Source organism: Rhinopithecus roxellana, chromosome 2 (assembly GCF_007565055.1).
Source record: "Rhinopithecus roxellana isolate Shanxi Qingling chromosome 2, ASM756505v1, whole genome shotgun sequence".
NCBI lineage: Eukaryota > Metazoa > Chordata > Mammalia > Primates > Cercopithecidae > Rhinopithecus > Rhinopithecus roxellana.
The window spans coordinates 167,642,698-167,664,852 of NC_044550.1; the positions used below are offsets into that span (position 1 = coordinate 167,642,698).

Here is a 22,155-nt window from a genome sequence, read left to right on the forward strand (position 1 = left end):
CCCTCCTTGGGTTGGCACCACCCAGCTAGGGTCTCTCCCATGAGACCCCAGGAACCTTGGCAAGACTGCAAGGGTGGAAGGGGCATTCGGCTCTGAACTGGTGAGACTCCTTTTTCTCTCTCTTTATAGCCCCTAAGGTAGAGATGCTAAACCATACAGTATCTGATCTTGTGCTCTGTAAAACTGAGGAAGAAAGTGTAATGAAATCAGGTAGAAACAAATGCTTTAAAAACAAAACACTTGCATCATGTTCTTCTGTCCTTAAAAAAATAGAAAAGGATTTTTTCCATGCACGTTTCAGATGAAACCAGTCCAGTTCAGATTCCTTTCTGCAGCAATGTCAGGAGCAGGTATCTCCTCCCTCAGAGAGTTGCAGTTATAAAGACCCACAGTAATGTGGAAAGGCTCTTAATTGACTTTTCAAATTACATTCTAGGTTTGCAGCCTCTGGCGACGTCCAACGTCACATTATTATTCACTCAGGAGAAAAACCACACTTGTGTGACATCTGTGGTCGAGGTACAGCTGAGTGTTTTCGTCTTCTTCTTGAAGATTTCTGATTCAAATGTTCTCTGTCCTTCAGCTTAACACCTGTTATGGTTTCTCTAGGGTTTAGTAACTTCAGTAATTTGAAGGAGCACAAAAAGACACACACGGCTGATAAAGTCTTCACCTGTGATGAGTGTGGAAAGTCTTTTAATATGCAAAGGAAGTTAGTAAAGCACAGAATTCGGCACACGGGGGAGCGGCCTTACAGCTGCTCTGCCTGCGGTGAGTTTGGGTTTCTGGCTGTCCCCTAGTCATCCGTGTGTGGGAAGCACTTTGTCCCCCAGCCCTCATTAGCTGACTGTGTGTCTGGGATGAGCCCTTTGTTTTCTCCGAGGTAAAATGGGAACAATGCTGTTTTTTTACCGCCTCACATGATCTCTCGTTCATTCCTACGTTTGTGTGTCAGGCATTTGCTGCTTGTCTTTGAGGTATTAAGAACTGTCCTAAATGCTCCCAATACAAAGATGACTAAGACAAAGTCCCAGGTGCTGAGGGCTCCTGGTCCAGATGGGAAGAGGGAGGGTGGCTGGGAAAGTGGGGGACGGCAGGACGTGTGGCCACACATGAAGGAGAGTGGCGGTCCCGCCAGAACATAGGAGCACATGCTGAGTGCAGAGGGTGAGCTTCCATAGATCACAGACTTACAGAGCAGAGGTTATTCTTGTGGGCACTTGATACTTTGTTGTGAGCCTCCGGGAGGAGAGTGGAAAGCTGGCGGCCTCCGGTTTCAGGGCACCTGACTGCTCCGATGAGGACACGGAGATTCAGGGTCAGGTCGCTCATGACCTGTGATTACAGCGTTGGAGCCAGGATTCCTATACACATGGCCTCTAAAGACGGAGTGTGTGTACCCATGACAGGTAATTGAGGTGCTTACTGAATCATGGGCAAAACTGTGAGTGACAACAAGTTCGATGATGATCTGTTTAGACCAAATAAGAAATGCTCAGAGTCCAGCTGTAGGGAGCCTGGATTCAGGGCACCATTCAGAGGGGTTCATTCTAATTGTAATTGGAATCTGAAACCAGCAGGACTTCTGCATATAACCAGAGGAAACTTGGTGTTTGTCCCTCCATTTAAATTGTACACAGATCTTCTGGATACAGATTTAGGCAACTCCATGACCACTCTGATCACTCTTAGAAAGTGAAGTTTCATCACTTTAAATCACTAATGTAGGTGCCTACCGTGGTGGCGTGTGCTTGTAATCGTAGCTACTTGGGAGGTGGAAGCTGGAAGATCTCTTGAGCCCAGGAGGCCAAGGCTGCAGTGAGCCGAGATCGCACCACTGCCTGGGTGACAGCGAGAGCTTCATCTCAAAGCATCAGTAATGTAGTCTCAAATCACTAATTTAAAATGTCAGTTCCAAATAATTGTCACAACTGTGAACTTGATTTAAAGGTAAATTTTGTCCTCCCTCCCCGGCTAGGACTTGCTGCTGCTCAGACCCTGCTGTGGAGGAAGTGAGGCCTTCTGTCCCCTTCACTGCACTTAGGGTTCTGCCCTTTCCCTGCCCCACTAATCCTGATTTCCCACCCTGACGAGGTCAGCTTCTGGGGGATGGGGAAGAGCTGAAGAGAGCAGGAATGTTATGTGACAGGGTCAGTTTTTAACAGCTTTGAGACAATATTCCCATACCATAAAATTTACCAATTTAAAGTGAACAATTCAGTGGTTTTTGGTAGATTCACAAAGTTGTGTAACTCTCAACACAATCTAATTTTAAAACATTTTCATCACCCTAAAAGGAAGCCTTATACCTATTAACAACCCCATTACCAGCCCGGGCCCCTGGCTGCCACTCTTCTAGGTTCTGTCTCTGTGGATTTGCCCTTTCTAGACATTTCCTATGCATGGACTCCTACAACACGGGGTATTTTGTAGTCGACTTCTTGCACTAAGCAGCTATGAACATCTGTGTACACAGGCTTGTGTGGGGGTGTGTTTCCATTTTCTTGGGTATATAGACAGTTCTATTTTGAGAGGGTTTCACATGCTGAGCTTCTCAGTGTGTCAGACTGCTCGCAGGCTCACGCGCTCTCGCTGTGTCATGCGTGCTGGGCTTCGTAGTTCTCAAGTCTGCCTTCCCTGTCTTCCCCCAGCATTTCACTGTGCTTTCCAAGACACAGGCCTGCACTACGCAGCCATGCATTTCTGTCCAGCTGGCCTCTTTCCTGGCTCCCCGAGTTAGTAGCAGCTTACTATAGGGAGGCTTTGTTGGGGTTTCACTGCCTTCTGGGCAGCCTCCCCTGCTGATTCAGAGCAGCTCCAGCGTGCCTTTTGTCCAGTGGGTGGCAGCCTTCAGGCCTGTGTTCAGGGGCCTGCAGGCCCACAGCAGTGTGGCGCCCACCCACCTGTCCCCTACTAGACCTACTGTGCAGGAGGTGGGCGCCATTCCCCTGTGCCCTCCTTGTGACAGGACACAGGTGGAGCCAAGCTCCTCTCGACTTGAAAGACGAAGGAGAGACTCCCATACTCTTCTTTCTTGGTGGGAACTCTGTCATGACTAAAAATTTTACATATTAGGGTTACTAAAAGTGGTTGTCCCATCTTGTTCAGTCATTCAACTATTGAGAATTTATCTTGAAGAAACAATGTAAAGAAAGATAAAAACTTGGCCAGGCGCGGTAGCTCACGCCTGTAATCCCAGCATTTTGGGAGGCTGAGGCAGGTGGGTCACTTGAGGTCAGGAGTTTGAGACCAGCCTGGCCAACATGGCGAAACCCCGTCTCTACTAAAAATACAAAAATTAGCTGGGCATGGTGGTGTGTGCCTGTTGTTCCAGCTACTCAGAAGGCTGAGGCACAAGAATTAACTTGAACCCGGGAGACGGAGGTTGCAGTGAGCCAAGATCGCGCCACTGCATTCCAACCTGAGCGACAGAGTGAGACTCTGTCTCAAAAAAGAAAAAAGATAAAAACTTTATGTTAGAGCAGCAAACAGTTGGAAGCAGCCAGCAAGTGCAGCAGTGAAGCTTCTAATTCACAAAATTCCGCATGTCTGAGTGAAGTGTGTGTTATAGGGACAACGCAGAAACTAAAGATGCTTTCACTCTAGTGCTCTGTGAAGGAGGCCGAGCCGGAGCCTGACATTGTGGGCAAAACACAGATGTGAAAGCACAAAGGCAAAGGCCACTGCGATGTGTTGATGTCGTGTTTTGGTTTTTGGTTTTTTAAATTTTTTTTTTTTTTTTGAGACGGGGTTCTTTGTTGCTCATGCTGGAGTACAGCGGTGCGATCACAGCTCATTGCAGCCTCGACCTCCTGGGCACAGGCGCTCCTCCTGCCTCAGTCTTCTGAGTACTGGGACCACAGGCATGCACCACCACACTCAGCTAATTTTTATTTTGTTTTTTGTAGAGACAGGGTCTCACTATGTTGCCTAGGCTGGTCTTGGACTCCTGAGCTCAAGCAGTCCTCCCTCCTCAGACTCCCAAAGTGCTGGAACTACAGGTGTGAGTCACCTCACCTGGCCTACAGTATTTTTTATATGGAAAATGTGCCCAAAGTTTAGGCATGTAAGCTCACGTCCAGTTTGATTATTCAAAGGCTTAAAAAAAAAAAAAAAAAAGGCCGGGCACAGTGGCTCACGCCTGTAATCCCAGCACTTTGGGAGGCCGAGGCAGGAGGATCACGAGGTCAGGAGATCAAGACCATCCTGGCTAACACGGTGAAACCCTGTCCCTACTAAAAAAAAATACAAAAAATTAGCTGGGAATGGTGGTGGGCGCCTGTAGTCCCAGCTACTTGGGAGACTGAGGCAGGAGAATGGCGTGAATCCAGGAAGCGGAGCTTGCAGTGAGCCAAGATCGCACCACTGCACTCCAGCCTGGGCGACAGAGCAAGACTCCGTCTCAAAAAAAAAAAAAAAAAAAAAAAATAGCCTACCCATTGCTTGACTGGAGCTAGATAGCTGAGAATTCAGATGTAAAGTGAAAAGTTCTAAATATTTATCCATGTGAGTTGTGCAGCTCATTCTTGGCTAGTCTGTGGCCTTTGTAACGTTATGTGCTGAGTTCCTTCTCATCTTACCTACTCCAATGATGGAGCTAGATCCCTTACCTTTACCATATTCACAGAGAAGGGAAATAGAACTTGGACAGGAATGCATAAAATTTTGTTAAAAGCTGAGTACAGGGTCAGGCGCCATGGCTCACGCCTGTAGGTCCTCAGCACTTTGGGAGGCTGAGATGAGCTGATCACTTAAGGCCAGGAGTTCAAGACCAGCCAGGCCAACATGGCAAAACCCCATCTCTACAATAAATATAAAAATTAGCCTGGTGTGTTGGCACACGCTTGTAATCCCAGCTACTCAGGAGACTGTGACACAAGAATCGCTTGAACCAAGGAGGTGGAGGTTGCTGTGAGCTGAGACTGCGCCTCACTCAAGCCTGGGCGCCGCACTCCCAGCACTTTGGGGGGCTAAGGTGGGCAGATCACTTGAGGTCAGGAGTTTAAGACCAGCCTGGCCAACATGGTGAAATGCCATTTCTACTAAAAATATTAATACAAAAATTAGCCGGGCGTGGTGTCAGGCATCTGTAGTCCCAGCTACTCAGGAGGCTGAGGCAGGAGAATCACTTGAACCTGGGAGGCAGAGGTTGCAGTGAGCCAAGACCACGCCACTTCACTCCAGCCTGGGCAGTTTTTTTTTGTTTTTGTTTTTTTCAAGACAAACACCCGAATACACAAACACCTTTAGAAAAGATGTTTCTAAATTATAGATTGGCTGTGTTAGATTTATGAACATGTAGTGAAACTTGACGAGGAGAGCTGTGGTTTCTCAGCATGGGCTTGGCAGGTGCCCATGGTACCCATGTGCAGGGAGACTCAGTGAGAATCAAAGGACTGACGCTGAGATACTCAAAACCCAAAGGTCGTAAGCTGGAGGAGTCCACAGCTGGAGAAGCACCTCCCACAGGAATGGAAAGCCTTCCAGAGTGAGCAGGAGCTGTGAGGTGACCCCCCTCCTCAGATCAGGGTTGTTCAGTGTCTTAGGAGGGGAGGAGAGAATCCTTCCAGAATGGCCAAGTAAAAACTTTTTCCAGCCTGGGCATCATAGCAAGACCCTGTCTCTACAAAATGTATATGTATATTAGCCAGGCGTGGTATCACGCACCTGTAGTCCAGCTACTTGAGAGACTGAGGAAGCCGGATTGTTTGAGGCTGGGAGTTCAACACCAGCCTGGGCGAGACCCTGTTTAAATAAATAAATGTTTTTCTTTTTCCAGGAAAATGTTTTGGGGGGTCAGGTGACCTCCGCAGGCATGTCCGCACTCACACTGGGGAGAAGCCGTACACGTGTGAGATCTGTAACAAGTGCTTTACCCGCTCCGCAGTGCTCCGGCGGCACAAGAAGATGCATTGCAAAGCTGGTGATGAGAGCCCAGACGTGCTGGAGGAGCTCAGCCAAGCTATCGAGACCTCCGACCTCGAGAAATCTCAGAGCTCAGACTCTTTCTCCCAAGACACGTCCGTGACGTTGATGCCAGTGGCAGTTAAACTCCCCATCCACCCAGTGGAAAATTCTGTGGCGGAATTTGATAGCCACTCTGGTGGCTCCTATTGTAAGTTACGGTCCATGATCCAACCTCATGGAGTTAGTGACCAGGAGAAGCTGAGTTTGGATCCTGGTAAACTTGCCAAGCCCCAGATGCAGCAGACACAGCCTCAGACCTATGCTTACTCGGATGTGGACACCCCAGCCGGTGGCGAGCCGCTGCAGGCCGATGGCATGGCCATGATCCGCTCCTCTCTGGCTGCTTTGGACAACCACTGCGGTGACCCCCTGGGCAGTCGAGCATCTTCCACCGCTTATAGGAACTCAGAGGGCCAGTTTTTCTCCAGCATGACTCTCTGGGGGCTAGCGATGAAGACGCTGCAGAATGAAAACGAGTTAGACCAGTGATGTACCACGCTTCTCCACAGTAGAGGTCTGTTCGCAGTTTGGCAGGCTGGTGTCAGGGCTGTGGGAGGACCCGGTTTCCCCATGATGGTTCCTTCTAACTAGCCAGAGAATAGATAGCTTCCCTCCTGATGATGGCTCATAATCTGAAGCATCTTGAACTGAGGGTTGGGGGGGGTGGGGCGCCTGCTGGCTCACCGTGAGGCAGCTGTGGGAGGAAGCGCTGACGTCACAGAAGCCAAAGGCTGGATGCTGTCTCAGCAGCTTCAGCTAGCGGGAGAGCGCATGTGCAGTGTCAACTACTGTACGTGTTGGTCATGTTAAAGGAATTACATATGTATAGTATTACAAGTATTTTTGCATTTTTACAAGATTGAAATTTGTAGCATTTTGTATTTACACAGAATTTATTTGTATATGAAACTCATATCATAATTTAATTTGAATAAATGAAACTTTTCTATATAATAGTAGTATGTTTCCTCTAGCATTTTTATTAATCTAAAGACTAGGGGTATAAAAATAAATAGCAGCGAGAACTCACTCTGCAAGGATGAGAACCTCATTCGTCAGTCTCCCTCCTGGTACAGCGGGTTTCTGGGTGGTCAGAACAGCCTGACTCCTGGCTGCCACTTACTGGCAAGGTCATGGGTGAGCTATTCACCCTTTCAGGATCTTCTTTGGGGTTTCTTTTTTGTAGTATGAGAGAAACATCTTCTAGCATTTTTACAAGGCTTGACTGATCCGAGCACCCACTTGAAAATACCTACCCAGGGCCTGGCCCTTGACAGGGCTTTCTAAATATTTACTTCCCCTTCCCAGCAGGCTCAACGGCCTCCACGGGAAGGAGATGTGCCCGTGGTGCTGTCGCTAGAATATCAAGGTGAGACTGTGGATGTGGCACGTCACAGTGATCTGCTTATAGCACCGCCTCCACGGAGGACTGTGTGGAGAGCATCCTCGAATACTCATGAGCAGCGCTAACTCAGAAGTACAAGATAAACGAGAGACCAGTGACGAGGAGAGGATTTTCATAGAAAAACAGCACAGTTGCAGAGTAGGGCATCAGCTCTGAAGTCCATTACAGGTGCATTTCCTGGTTTCCCAACCATCAGCTGCACTGCGCTCCTGCCAGGCTGGCTCAGTGAGCATCTGTTGTCCCCGTTGCACACATGGAGTGAACTTGGAACACAGTGGCCGCACGTGAATGTGGATCTTCCTCCTTCCTCCCCGTGTCCTCTCCTCTCGTGGCCTCCTCTGGCTCCTCCCTCATCCCAACTCCTGTAGCTCTTCAGCCTCGCAGCACCTACAGCCCATCCATCCCCTTGGCTGTCCCTGTGGACCCTCCTCCGCCATGGTTCACCCGCCAATCCCTTTATCCATTTCACCTGGTGAACCTCTAGTGCTACACAGAGGTAGCCCAGCCAGGCTGGTGAGCAACAGCCATTCTCCAGTTTCTACAGCTCTCCTGAGCCCCCACCCTATCCTACAATCCCCTCTCCTTGATCCAGGCCACATGCTACCCTAGACGCTTGTGTCACATCTTCTCAGACCTCTGCAGCTTGCCTGTCGTGCTTATGGCCTTGCTTCCTGTTTCTCTCAGAACCTAGAAACAAATAGGGGCCAGGCATGGTGGCTCACGCCTGTAATCCCAACAGGTTGGGAGACTGAGGCAGGTGGGTCACTTGAGCTCAGGAGTTTGAGACCAGCCTGACCAACATGGTAAAACCTCATCTCCACTAAAAATACAAAAATTAGGTATAGTGGCACACACCTGTAGTCCCAGCTACTCAGGAGGCTGAGGCATGAGAATCGCTTGAACCTGGGAAGCAGAGGTTACAGTGAGATCGCACCCCTGCACTCCAGCCTGGGCAACCTAGCAAGTCTGTCTCAAAAAAAAGAGAAAGAAAGAAAGAAATAGGAAAGAACGTTCCTCAAGCTCCCACAACACCTCCCTACCTTCCCACATCTGTGCCCGTGGACTCTGCACTTTCCCATCTAAAACCAACCTGCCCCAAACCCCTGATTTCCCACCTCTGCTTTTTCTCATGAAGTCTTATCACCATCTGACCATCTGACCTACTATATATTCTTCCCCCGTTAGGATGTAAGCTCTCTCTCTCTCTTTTTTTTTTTAGTAGAGACAGAGTCTTACTATGTTGCCCAGGCTAGTCTCAAACTCCTGAGCTCAAGTAATCCTCCCACCTAGGCCTCCCAAAGTGCTAGGATTACGGGCATGAGCCACCAAGCCTGGCCAGGATATAAACTCTTTGTGTCTCTTTTGTTCACTGCTTTATCCTCAGTGCCCAAAACAGTGCCTGACACTAAATGCTCAGTAACAAGTTGTCAAATGAATGTCTTTGGAATACTTTTTAGTCAAAATATTGAACCTCCTAGATTGATTTTTTTTTTCTCCTGAACCTTGTTCATCAGACGCTTGTCCCGTTACTCCACTGAAACACTTTTTGCCCAGGTATCCCACGACCTCCCCATTGCTAAACCCACTGAGAATTCTCAGTCCCCATCCTAATGCCTCTTAGACAGTATATGACACTTCAGCAGCAAGTGAATTCTATTTTTCTCCTTGAAACAAGAACCAAGAGGACCACTCCTGCTAGGTTTCCCCTTCATGCATGGGTGGCTCTGACTTGGACTCCTTCCCCTACCCCAACACACATTGTAAAGTTGGGGTGCCCCAACTTTAAGAGCACAGGCCCTGGACCTCCTCTCTGGCCTTGCTCTGTCCCTAGGCCATCTCCTCAATGATAGAGCAGGAGCACCAGTCATCTTGGACAAACAACTCCACTTTTTAAGTTCCAGCCCCCTTTCTAACCTCATGCATTTCAAGGAAATCACTTCTCTTCTAACAACAAGCAGCCAGGAAGAGCAGACAATGAAACACAGATAAGACAGCTTGGGCACACAGGGAGGAGGGAAAGTCTCTTGGGTAATCACCAAACTTCACCCTCATACAATGGGCCCCAGTAAAACAGTGGGCCCTAATAAGCACATTCCTTTCCCTTTAGGCACACTGAGACAGGGAAGCTAAAAGCAGACAGGTGGTATGCCTGCAGCTGCAGGAAGATGTGTGGGAACAGATGCAAAAACTCTCCCTCCCAGACAAGACAGAGACACAGAAACATTCTGAGCCTGTGATAAACTCTCCCACCCTGAACCCTTAAATACTCTTAGTCTGTAAGAGAGAGGGCCTCTGACCTAACTCGGCCAGAAGCCCCTCTCAGGTTTACTCTGCAAAATAAACCTATCTTTGTTGAGTGGTTTTTCGTGTTTCTTTCCTCTTTATTTAACTCTTACACTCACATCTCATGGCCTTAATTAAGTACTGTCTGCCTGTGACTCTTCCCAGAACTCTGGATTCCTGTCCTGAGCTGCCTACTAGCATCTTCACAGACACCCCAGACCAAGAGCTTTCAAGACCAAGCTCCTTGTCTTTTCCTCAATTCATGGTCACCTTATTAAATGGCAATCCTGTTCCTCCAGGATTTTTAATCCTGAGCATTTTAATCAGACTAAAAACCTTAAGAGTTATCTTACTTCATCAGGAAGCACTTATGGAGTTGTCTCCTGTATGCCAGGCACTGGATTTGCCAAAGGCTCAGAAAACAAGACACCTAGGCCAAGTCACATTTTTGAATAAATCTGCTTGATGAGGACAATGATTTGCTCTTGTAGAATAAAACTTTAGGGAATAGCATTAAAACCAAAGCTCTAGGCTGGGCTCAGTGGCTCATGCCTGTAATTCCAGCACTTTGGGAGGCTGAGGTGGGTAGATCACTTGAGGTCAGGAGTTCAAGACCAGCCTGGCCAACACGGTGAAACCTCTTCTCTACTAAAAATACAAAAATTAGCCAGGTGTGGTGGTGGGCACCTGTGATCCTAGCTACTCGGGAGGCTGGGCAGGAGAATCACTTGAACCAGGAAGCAGAGGCTGCAGTGAGCTGAGATTGTGCCACTGCACCTAAGCCTAGGCAATAGAACGAGACTATCTCCAAAAACAAACAAACCAAAACCCCAAGGTTCTCTTCATTCACATTTCGTGTCTCTTCCTTTTCTGTCCTTGTTACCCTGGCCCCAAAGCCTTATCCTAAAGAAAGAAAATCTCAGAAGAGGTGAAAAGGCTTGGGATGCGTGAATGCAAACTTGGACAGCAAATTATCTGACAGTGGACCAGACCTTGACCTTGTGCTGTGCACACAGCATGGGGCATCCACAGCAAGAATAACAGCATGTGTGTGTGTTCTCACATGTGTGCACACACCTTTTATCCCAGTTAGGACACCAGAACTGTGTTCTTGGCTCCATCGCTAGCTGACTATGTGACAAATGCCCTCTTCTCACTGATCCTCAGTGTCCTGACTGTGCAATGGCTACAGAATTTCCATTTTAGAGCTCTATGATTTTCTAAGAACGGCCCATGGCTAGGTTTTGGTAGAACCTTCCAGGGTCAAGACCTGGTTTCCATTACCAAGTTGGGAGCAGAGGCCAAGAGGCTGGGCAGGTCATCAGAAAACCCCCAGCATCTTAAAATGTCTGAGCGGAAAGGGACCTTAGCAATTATATCCTATTTTCATGGGCTTCAACCTTTTGTGACTCAGCTGGAAGACTTGTTGACAATGCAGATGTTTGGAAATGATTCTATAGGTTGGGGCAAGGCCTAGGAATCTGCATTTAGCTGGTTTTCCAGATGATTCTGAGGCAGGGAGTGCAAGGGCAGTACTTGCAGGCACGTTGATCTAGTGTGAATTCCATATTGTACAGACCCCCCGAAATGTGAAGTGACTTGCTGGATAATAACAGTAGCAAGGATGTATCACGTCTATCATGTGCCAGCACAATGGTAAACACTCTGCAAGTCAACTCAAGCTTCATAAGAACCCCATAAGGTATATCTCATAATTGCCCCATGGACAGTTGGGGAAAGTGACTCCCTGAGAGGTCAAGGAACTTGCCCAATACCACCTAGCCAGGAGAATTGGGTCCCAAAGTTCCAGGAAGACCTGGTGGCAAAGCCCCAAGCCAGGATCAGATGCAGCCTGGAACAGAGTGTAGGGCTCACCTGCCGGGTTGTGATGGATCTGGAGAGACACCTGCTGCTATTGTAGTCACGATACTCATCACCCATCCTGCTCCAGGAGCGTCTTGCATTCTTCCCCATTATTTTAACTACTTTTTGAGACAGAGTCTCACTTTGTTGCCCAGGCTGGAGTGCAGTGGTGATCACCGCACATGGCAGCCTCAACCTCCCATACTCATGTGATCTTCCCACCTCAGCCTCCCAAATAGTCTGGGACCACAGGCGAGTACCACCACGCCTGACTAATTTTTTTATATATATATACTTTTTGTAGAGCTGGAGTCTCACTATGTTGCCCAGGCTGGTCTGGAACTCCAGGCCTCAAACGATCCTCCCACTTCAATCTCCTGAGTAGCTGGGACCACAGGCATGCACCACCACATTCGGCTAATTTTTAATTTTTTTTTTTTTTGTAGAGATGGGGTCTCACTATGTTGCCCAGGCTGATCTCAAACTCCTCAACTCAAGAAATCTTCACACCTTGGCCTCCCAAAGTGCTGGGACTACAGGCGTGAGCCACCGCGCCCAGCCACTTCTTTTTTTCTTAAATTACTTAAGTAATAATACATGGACAGCAGGAAAATATATCAGAAAATACAAAGAAGTAAAAAGGAAAAAAGGCCTTCATGCATCCCATGCGTTCTCTCGTGAAATCCCTTGACAGTTGGATAATGGCACACTGTTCACATCTCGGTTTATTTCCTATCAGACATTTCCCTCTGCAATCAGACACAAAGAAATATAGACACTTGAAGGCTTTTTGTTGTTGTTGTTTGTCTTTTTGAGACGGAGTCTCGCTCTGTCGCCCAGGCTGGAGTGCAGTGGCCCGATCTTGGCTCACTGCAAGCTCCGCCTCCCGGGTTCACGCCATTCTTCTGCCTCAGCCTCCTGAGTAGCTGGGACTACAGGCGTCCGCCACCTCAACCGGCTATTATTTCCTTCCTTTCTTTCTTTCTTCCTTCCTTCCTTTCTTTCTTTCTTTCTTTCTTTCTTTCTTTTTTTTTTTTTTTTTTTTTAGTAGAGAAAGGGTTTTACCGTGTTAGCCAGGATGGTCTCGATCTCCTGACCTCGTGATCCTCCTGCCTCGGCCTCCCAAAGTGCTGAGATTACAGGCGTGAGCCATCGCGCCCAGGGAACGCTTTTTAAAGTACCTTATAGCATACATCCTACTTTGTAATCTGCCTTTCATGTAGCAAATTGCCATAAACATCTTCCCTTGTCAGAAAACGTGTGTTTCGACACCGACTCTGAATCCCTGTGAAACTCCTGTCACTTCCCTTCAGCTCAGGACGTTTGTGAAGGCCCCGCGGTGTTCTGAGCAGGGGGAGGAGCTCAGTCCAAGCACCCTCGTCCCTGAATTCCCAGGGCTACAGCATTTCCTTCCAGCCGCCAGATGGCAACATAGCCACTGGCGACAGGCAGAGATGTGGCCCGGCTGTTCCCTGTGTTAAGGCCACCAGCAGAGGCAGCATTTCCGCAACCCTGGGCAGGTGACCAAGGACATTAGGGACCTTCCCCTTCGACCCCCAGGGGCCCGTTGGAGCGTGGCGCTCTCTTTTGCCCCGGTTTGGAGGCGCGTGTCCTGAAAAGGGAAGTCAGTTGCTCAAGTATTTTTCACCCTTTGAGCTGACTGTGGCCTGGACTTCGGCGTTCACGCTGGAGCTGCCCTAGGAGCAACCCAGCCCAGGGCCCCACCTCCCAGCTCCCAACAGGCGCTGCATCTGACAGCGGTGTGAACTCAGCCAAGCTCCCAGCGGGGCCTCGGTGACTCCGCCTGTAAAAATGGGCTTAAAAACTAGCTCTAGGGGCCAGGCGCGGTGGCTCATGCCTGAAATCCCAGCACTTTGGGAGGCTGAGGGGGGCGGGTCATTTGAGGCCGGGAGTTCCCAGCCTGGCCAACATGGTGAAACCCCGTCTTTACTAAAAATGCAAAAATTAGCCGGGTGTGGTGGTGCCCATCTGTAATCCCAGCTACTTGGGAGGCTGAGGTGGGAGAACTGCTTGAACCCAGGAGGCAGAGGTTACAGTGAGCCGAGATCGCACCACTGCACTCCAGCCTGGGCGACAGAGTGAAACTCCCTCTCAACAACAACAAAAATAGCTCTAAGAGGTTGGTTAATGGGTACACATGTACAGTTAGATAGAAGGAATAAGTTCTCGTGCTTGAGAGTACAATAGAGAATATAGCTAACAACATTGTATTGTATATTTCAAAATGACTAAAAGAATTGATTTGAAATGTTCCCAACACAAAGAAATAATACACATTCAAGGTGATTAATATTCTAAACTGGGAGGTGGGTCCCCGGGCTGGGTTGCTCCTGCGCTGATCTTTACATATGGTATGCATGGATCAGACTATCACATGGAACCCATCAATATGCACAAACAGTACGTATCAAGATAATAAATAGCTTTTGGCATAGTAAACGTTATCCCAAGTAAAAGATGCCATGCCCAGAAGGCCAGAAGGTCACATACTATATTATCCTTTTTTTTTTTTTTTTTTTTTTGAGATGAAGTCTTGCGTTGTCACCTAGGCTGGAGTGCAATGGCACAATCTCGGCTCACGGCAACTTCCACCTCCTGGGTTCAAGCAGTTCTCCAGCCTCAGCCTCCTGAGTAGCTGGGATTACAGGCACACACCACCACACCAGGATAGATTTTGTATTTTTAGTAGAGACAGGTTTTTGCCGTGTTGGCCAGGCTGGTCTCGAACTCCTGGCCTCAAGCAATCTGCCTGCCTTGGCCTCCCAAAATGCTGAGATTACAGGCATGAACCACAGCGCCCGGCCTATTATCCCATTTTTATGAAATGTCCAGAGCAGGCAAATCCATAGAGACAGAAAGTAAGTGGTGACCAGGGGCTGGGGGAGAGGGAATGGGGAGTGGCTGCTCACTGGGTTTCTGTGAGGGTTGATGAAAAAGTTCTGGAACTAGAGAGTGGTTGTTATGGACTGGAATGTGTCCCCCTCCCCCTAAAATTCACATGTTGAATCCCCTAATCCCCAAGGTGACTGTATTTGGAGCTGGGGTCTTTAAGGAAGTAATAAGGGTTAAATGAGGTCGTAGGGTGGGGCCCTGATTCCATAGGATTGGTGTCCTTATAAGAAAAGGAAGAGACATCAGATTCTCTGCCTCTCTCTGCACATGCAGAAAGACCACGTGAGGATACGGGGAGGCTGGGCTGTCTGCAAGCCAGGAAGAGAGGGCTCACCAGAAATTAACCCTCCTGGCACCTTTTTTTCCTTTTTTTTTTTTTTTTTTTTTTTTTTTTTTAATAAAGAGACAAGGTCTTGCTCTATCATCCAGGCTGGAGTACAGTGATGCAGTCTTGGCTCACCATAGCCTCCCTCTAGGCTCAAGCAATCCTCCTGCATCAGTCTCCCTAGTAAACTATAGGTACACGTCATCATGTCTGGCTAATTTTTATTTTTTGTAGAGATAGGGTCTCACTTTGTTGCCTGGGCTGATCTCAAACTCTTGGCCTCAAGCGGTCCTCCCTCCTGGGCCTCCTAAAGTACTGGGATTACTGATGTGAGTCCCTGCACCGAGCCTGCTGGCACCTAAAGCCTTAGACTTCCAGCCTCCAGAGCTGTGAGAAAAAAATGTATGGTATCTTGTTATATCAGCCAGAGCAGACTAATAAAATGGGGATAGTTGCACAACCTTGTACACGCACTAAATGCCACTGAATTGTACACTTTAAAATGGCGAAAATAATAAGTTTCATGTTATGTGTATTTTACCACAATAAATAATAATAACAACCAAGTAGCCCTATCCCACAAGACTGCTGTGCAGATGACATGAGGTTAGCTGGGGCCCAGGTGTCTGCTTTCAGAGTCCACGCCCACGCGCTGAAGCTGAATCCAGCTCCCCTGTGGAGCGGGGTTCAAAGTGGAACTCAGTCCCCTTCTTGCTGCTTCTTGTCAAAGAAGTGGGAACAAACTGGGTGCGGTGGTTCAGGCCTGTTAATCCCAGCACTTTGGGATGCTGAGGTGGGCAGATCACCTGAGGTCAGGAGTTCCAGTCTAGCCTGGCCAGCATAGTGAAACTCCATCTCTACTAAATATACAAAAATTAGCCAGGCATGGTGGCAGGCGCCTGTGATCCCAGCTAACTCGGGGCGCTGTGGCAGGAGAATCACTTGAACCTAGGAGGTGGAGGTTGCAGTGAGCCGAGATCGCACCATTGCACTCCAGCCTGGGTGACAGAGCAAGACTCCACCTCACAAAAAAAAAAACAAAAAACAGAAAACAAAAAACAAAAAACAAAAAACAAACAAACAAACAAAACACAAGTGGAAACAGCAACTACAGGGCCTGGTGTTCTGGGTCTGCTTTTTTTTTTTTTTTTTATGATGGAGTCTCGCTGTGTCACCCAGGCTGGAGTGCAGTGGTGCAATCTCAGCTCACTGCAGCCTCCACCTCCTGGGTTCAAGCAATTCTCTCCTCAGCCTCCTGAGTAGCTGGGATTACAGGAGCGTGCTCGCATGCCCAGCTAATGAGTTCAGCTGCTTCTTAAATATATTCATGCTGGGGGGCCTGATTTTTGTTTGGAAAATTCTGTCACCATAAAGTATCAACTTCAATCGAGGTCAAATGATTGTTGACCGGCACCTGGAGGGATGAGAGAGGCAGCTCAGAGAAACCAGGCTTCTTGGGCCTGCGACTCGGTTTTCCCCTCTGTGAAGTGGGAGAGTAATAACTATGCCCACCTTCTACGGCTGCTGTGAGGAACAGAGGAAGTGGCCCATTAAGGGCCAGATCACAGCCTGGGATGGGGGTAAATCCACAATTCATGTGGGCCTTCGTGGTTGTTCTCTCTTGCAGGGGCCAAGGGAACAGGATTCCAGTCCTTCTCATTCACTGCATCTCCTCTAGGCCCAGAACAGTGCCAGGCACATCACAGGCACTCGGGAGTTATTTAATGAACGGACGGTGGAGGTGGAGTTTGTATTAAACAAAATAATTTCGTTATTCTTGTGTCAAAATGACCACTAATGATTTTACCTAAAATCCAAGTAAGTTAGTTACTTTATGGGTTGAGTTGCACCCCTTCCCAAATTCACATCTTGGAGTCCAAACCTCCAGAACCTCAGAATGTGGCCTGACTTAGAAATACAGTCAGTGCAGATGTCATTAGTTTGGATGAGGTCCTGCTGGAGTGGGGAAGGCCCCTGTTGTGACAGGTGTCCTTGTGAAAAGGAGAAATTGGGATGTAGACATGCACTTGAGGAGAGCGCCCTGTGAACACAAAGGCAGAGGTCCGGGTGAGGCCTCCACAAGCCAGGGAGCACCAAAGATTGCACCAAAGCACCCAAAGCCAGGAGAGGGCCTGGCACAGATTCCCTCTCAGAGCCTCAGAAGGAAGCAAACCTGCAGACGCCTTGATCCTGGCCTTCCAGCCTCCAGAACGGTGAGAGCAGAAATGTCTCTTTTTAAGCTGCTGAGCTCCTGATACTTTGCTACTGCAGCCCTAGCAAACTAATGAAGTTACTCAGGTTTGAAGGCTTCAAATGCAATATATCAAGATCCTACAATTTAATTCACCCTGTTCCTGCGTCTGCAGATAATGATAATTTCTGAATTCTGAGACAAGGAAGTGCAGAAAAATGAGCAAAGGGATCCAATTGAAAGCTTTTGAGAGTCTGAACTGTCCTGGAGGAAAGTGTTCATTCTCTCAGCCACCCCTGCACCATTGGTGATCTCCCTAATTTGGAGTCTTCATCATGGCTGGAGGACTCGGGGTCTGTAGGCCCCAGCCGGCCCCTGCTCATGTCTGCAGCCAGGGGAACCCATCCTCGGGGGTCCAAGCTTGCTCAGAGCCAGACATAGGTGTGTCTGCATCTTGTTCCTCACCACCTCCTGCAGGCCTTGGAGCTGGCCCTGCCCTCCACCACCCCCTGGCCTGTTGTAATCCTGCACACATACCCAACCTCTGCCAAGCAGGGGCCCCACCTGCCCAGGGGGCTCTCCTCTCAAAACCTGTGGGGCAGTGGCACTAGTGCCCCCAATGCCTGGCACCAGTGGTGAGTGCTGAGTGGCCCAGTAAATGAAGCTGCCTGTAATTCTCAAATCCTAGAGTCCAGGGCAGTGAGGCCCATAACAGACAAGTCCTATTGCTAATGGAAGCTGGTCATTTTATTTTCCATCTCCCAGATCCTCAAATTACCAGGTGAACTTATCAAGGCCCTTTGCTGTAGACTGCCTGACCACTGACTATAAGAAAGAAGAGAGAGAGAGAACTCTCAGTTTTGCGGAGAGACACTTTTTCCTTCTGGCTAAGCTGGTGGTTCTCGTTGGGCTGCAGGCTTTTCAAATAAGTATTCGTGACATGTTAAGTGGAAGCCCAGTCCACAGGACAGAAAAACTCGATAATCCAGTTGATAGGAGGATGGGAACCCAGAGCCCTATGTGCCTGGCCCCTCATCCTTTTTTCCCCTCCAGTCTTGAGCTCCAGGAGACCCCCAGAAACTTCAAAGAACAACAGTGAAACCACTGACCTTGGGGACAGAAGAGACTGCAGGAAATGACCAATCAGTCATGGGGGTGCTGTCCTTCTGGCTTCTATATATCAACTCTCGACAGTTCCACTATTTTGTGTTTATAAACTTGTGCCTTGCTCCAAGAAGACTATGGAAATGCCAAGGGAAAATAGAGGTGCAGGATGAGATGAAGCCAGGGGGTATGGTTCCTACATAGAAATGCATAACATGCTGTTATGAGCTGAATGCCTGTGTCCCCCAGAATTCATATGGTGAGGCTCTAGCTCCCAGTATGGCTGTATTTGGAGACAGGCCCTCTAAGGAAGTAATTAAGGTTAAATGAGGGCATAAGGGTGAGACCCTGAACCAATAGGATTCGTGCCTTTATAGGAAGAGATACCAGAGACCTCACTCACTCACCTTCCATGAGCACATACCAAGGAAAGGCCATGTGAGGACACAGCGAGAAGGTGGCCATGTCCCACAAAAATTCGTATGTTGAAGTCACAAACCCCAGGACCTCAGAATGTGATCCTGTTTGGAAATAGAGTCATCTATATATCATGAGTCAAGTTGCGATGAGGTCACACTGGAATAGGATGGACACCTAATCCAATATAGCTGGCATCCTTATTATTTTATTTATTTATTTGTTGAGGCAGGATCTTGCTCTGTCATCCAGGTTGGAGTGTAGTGGTGTGATCATAGCTCACTGCAAACTTGGCTCAAGTGATCCTCCCGACTTGGCCTCTTAAGTGGCTACAACTACAGGCACATGCCACCACATCCTGCTAATTTTTTATTTTAGAAGAGACAGGGTCTCACTATGTTTCCCAGGCTGGTCTCAAACTCCCAGGCTCAAGTGATCCTCCTGCCTTGGCCTCCCTAAGGTCTGGGATTACAGGTATGAGCCACTACTCCCAGCCTGGTGTCCTTATTAAAAGGGGAAATTTGGGCACAGACGCACACAGAGAGAACACCATGTGAGGATTAGAACAGTGCTGCCACAGGCTGAGAAACTACCAGGAGCTAGAAGAGAGGTCCCTCCCAGCACCTTCAGAGGGAAACTGTCAATATCACAATCTCATACTTCTGGCCGCTAGAACTGTAAGAATATCAATTTCTGTTGTTTAAGTCCTCTAGTTTGTGGTTTGTCATCATGGCAACCCCAGAAACTAATATACATACAGTCCTAACAATACCTGTGAGTTCCACCTTCGGTTATGAGACTCCTGGTGGGCAAGGTAAAGAAGGAAATCTGTTACTGGAATCTCAGCATTTCATGCAGGCTAAGCTGGCAACCTCATCAAAATGGATAGATCCAGGGTGATGAATGCAGTGCCTGGCACCCAGGTGGTACTTAAAAATAAATGTTACCTGGCATTTTTCTCATTTTAAAATTTTTATTATTTTTTAACCACTGACTTTTTTTCCCCATGAAATCAGGCACATTAGAAAACAGTAGACTAGAAGCTGGACACAGTGGCTCATGCCTGTAATTCCAGCACTTTGGGAGGCCGAGGAGAGTGGATCACCTCCTGGCCAACATAATGAAACCCCGTCTCTACTAAAAATACAAAAATTAGCCAGGCATGGTGGCAGACGCCTGTAGTCCCAGCTATTTGAGGGGCTGAGGTGGGAGCATCGCTTGAATCTAGGAGGCAGAGGTTGCCCTGGGCCGAGATAGTGCCACTGCACTGCAACCTTGGCAAGACTCCCTCGGGGGGGGAAAATGCAGTAGACTGGAAACTGTCTAAAGTTTCCCTTCAGCCCTGTGGTTTTAAGGTTTTACAATTCTCTTTCAGCAGCTAGTGTTGGTTTTCGTTCCAGAGAAGTAGCTGATATGGGAATGCAGAGGCTATGAGCTCTGGCCAGACCACAGGACTGGGGCCAGCCCTGTTTCCCAAACGTGTGCTACAGGGACTGTCCTTCGTGTTGGCAGATGTGGCTGGTGAGGGCAGCCACAAAGCAAGAAAAAGACACTTAGTGCTTCATATTTATCTGCCCGTTTGGCTGACAGAAGAGCCATCAGGCGATTTGTGTTCTGCCCTTCCTGCTGTGCAAGCTTGGGGAAAGCACGTGACCTCTCTGGGCCTTGCTGTTTTTTTTTTTTTTTTTCCTTTGTGAAAACATTTCTGGCTTAGTGCAATGGCTTACACCTGTCATCCCAGCACTTTGGGAGGCTGAGGAGGGAGGATCACTTAAGCTCAGTAGTTCAAGACTAGCGTGGGCAACATGGCGAAACCCCGTCTCTACAAAAATACAAAAATTTGCCAGGCGTGGTGTTGTGCACCAGTAGTCCCAGCTATTTGGAAGGCTGAGGTGGGAGGGTGGCATGAGCCCAGGAGGTTGAGGCTGCAGTGAGCCAAGATTGCACCACTGCACTGCAGCCTAGACAACGGGTGACAGAGAAGACCCCTTCTAAAAAAATAATAATAAATAAATAATAACGAAGACATTTCCTGCTCACCCACAACCCATGCCCTGGCCTGCCTTGCTTGCTGATTGCAGCGTTTTCTTGCTGAGCTCAGGCTTCAACACTGTGCTGCCACAGATGTTTTCAGCCTGACCAACTGCACCAATGAGGAAGGTCTCCAGCATCCCCAGACTCAATCATCTTAAGAGCCCCTTCGGGAGGGGGAGTGTTCTGGAATGCCTTTGTGCTGGGTCTTTGAGTTGGTCGCTGTGCCTCTGTGCCTCCCACTAGGTTGTGGTGCATGCATGGTGGAAGCCTGAGCCTCTGACACCCAGCACTCGCTCACTCATGCATCTGTTGCAAGTTTACGCCTACTGGGCCCTGGGGCTCTCAGGGCAGAGGCCCCAAGAAGGTGGCACCTTCCCACCCTCACAGCAAAGCCCTGCACAGCCTTCACTTTCTCATCCTGCCTGCCTGCATATCCACTGTGGCTTTGCACTTAGTGCTCAGAATATGTATTGATTTGTCAAATAAAAAGCAAATATGACTTCACTCCTATTACAATGGCTACTATTAAAAAAATAAAAAGTAAAAATAGAAAATAACAAGTGTCGGTGAAAACGTGAAGAAATTGGGGCCACTGTGAGATAGAAAGCCCCTAAGGGAAAAATTCTAAACATACATGCATGTGACCACCCCCCGGGCTTACACAAACAACTTATCTGGAAAACCCCCAGTCGTTTGAGGTTGCGAAAAAGGCGGGAACCAACCAGAAACTGCCGAATGTTCAACTTTAAATGTTAACCAATAATAAGCTTGTAACTACTGTTTCTCTGTGTCTTGTTTGTACCTCGCTATAAAAGAAACCCTAAAACAGCAGCCGAGGCCTCTCTCTTTACCTGCCATTGTATAAAGCGGATAGGTCCGGGTTCGAACTCGTAATAAAGCGACCCCGGCTATTTGGCTTTGACTCTGGACTCTGGTGGTCACTTACTGGGGTCTCATGACTTCGGGCACAACAACTGTGCACTGTTGATGGGAATGAAAAGTGCTGCAGCCATTGCAGAAAATGTCTCGGAGTTTCTTCAAAATGTTTGACGAATTCTATATGAAGGGGTGGCCTGCCCCTCTACACCTGTGGGCGTTTCTTGTTAGGTGGAACGAGAGACTTGAGAAAAGAAATGAGACACAGAGACAAAGTATAGAGAAAGAAAAAGTGGGCCCAGGGGACCGGCGCTCAGCATACAGAGGACCCGCGCAGGCACCGGTCTCTGAGTTCCCTCAGTATTTATTGATCATTATCTTTACCATCTTAAAGAAAAGGAAGTGGCAGGATAATAGGATCATTATAGGGTGAAAGTCAGCAGTAAGGCATATGAATAAAGTTCTCTGTGACATGAATAAGTTTAAGGAAAAGTGCTGTGCCTTGATATGCATATGTAAACATCTCCAGAAACCTTTTTAGTGCATAAAGAGCAGCATTGCTCTAGAACCAGCAAACTGCCTTCAGGTACTTGTTTAACAAAGCACACCCTGCACAGCCCAAAATCCTTTAAACCTTGAGTCAAGGACAAAGTTGGGGGTAGGGTAACAGATTAACAGCATCTCAAATACAGAACAAAATGGAGTCTCTTATGTCTACTTCTTTCTATATAGACACAGTAACAGGCTGATCTCTCTTTCTTTTCCCCACCCTATAGA

General features: G+C 48.1%; 1 protein-coding gene across 4 annotated transcripts in view; it reads left to right on the top strand.

Moving 5' to 3' along the window:
- Window positions 1–8,139, top strand: part of ZBTB49 (zinc finger and BTB domain containing 49) — a 32,263-nt gene extending 24,124 nt beyond the window's left edge. For 2 of the 4 annotated variants that reach the window (XM_010357580.2, XM_030923983.1), the window contains 3 exons: window positions 437–519; window positions 610–771; window positions 5,780–6,921. In XM_010357580.2, coding sequence (XP_010355882.2) covers window positions 437–519; window positions 610–771; window positions 5,780–6,456 — 922 coding nt within the window. In that variant the 3' untranslated portion in view covers window positions 6,457–6,921. Of the gene's footprint in view, window positions 1–436; window positions 520–609; window positions 772–5,779; window positions 6,922–7,275 lie in introns of those variants that run through there. The other 2 variants (XM_030923975.1, XM_030923980.1) reach the window with 2 other exon arrangements.
- The last annotated feature ends 14,016 nt before the right edge of the window (window positions 8,140–22,155 follow it).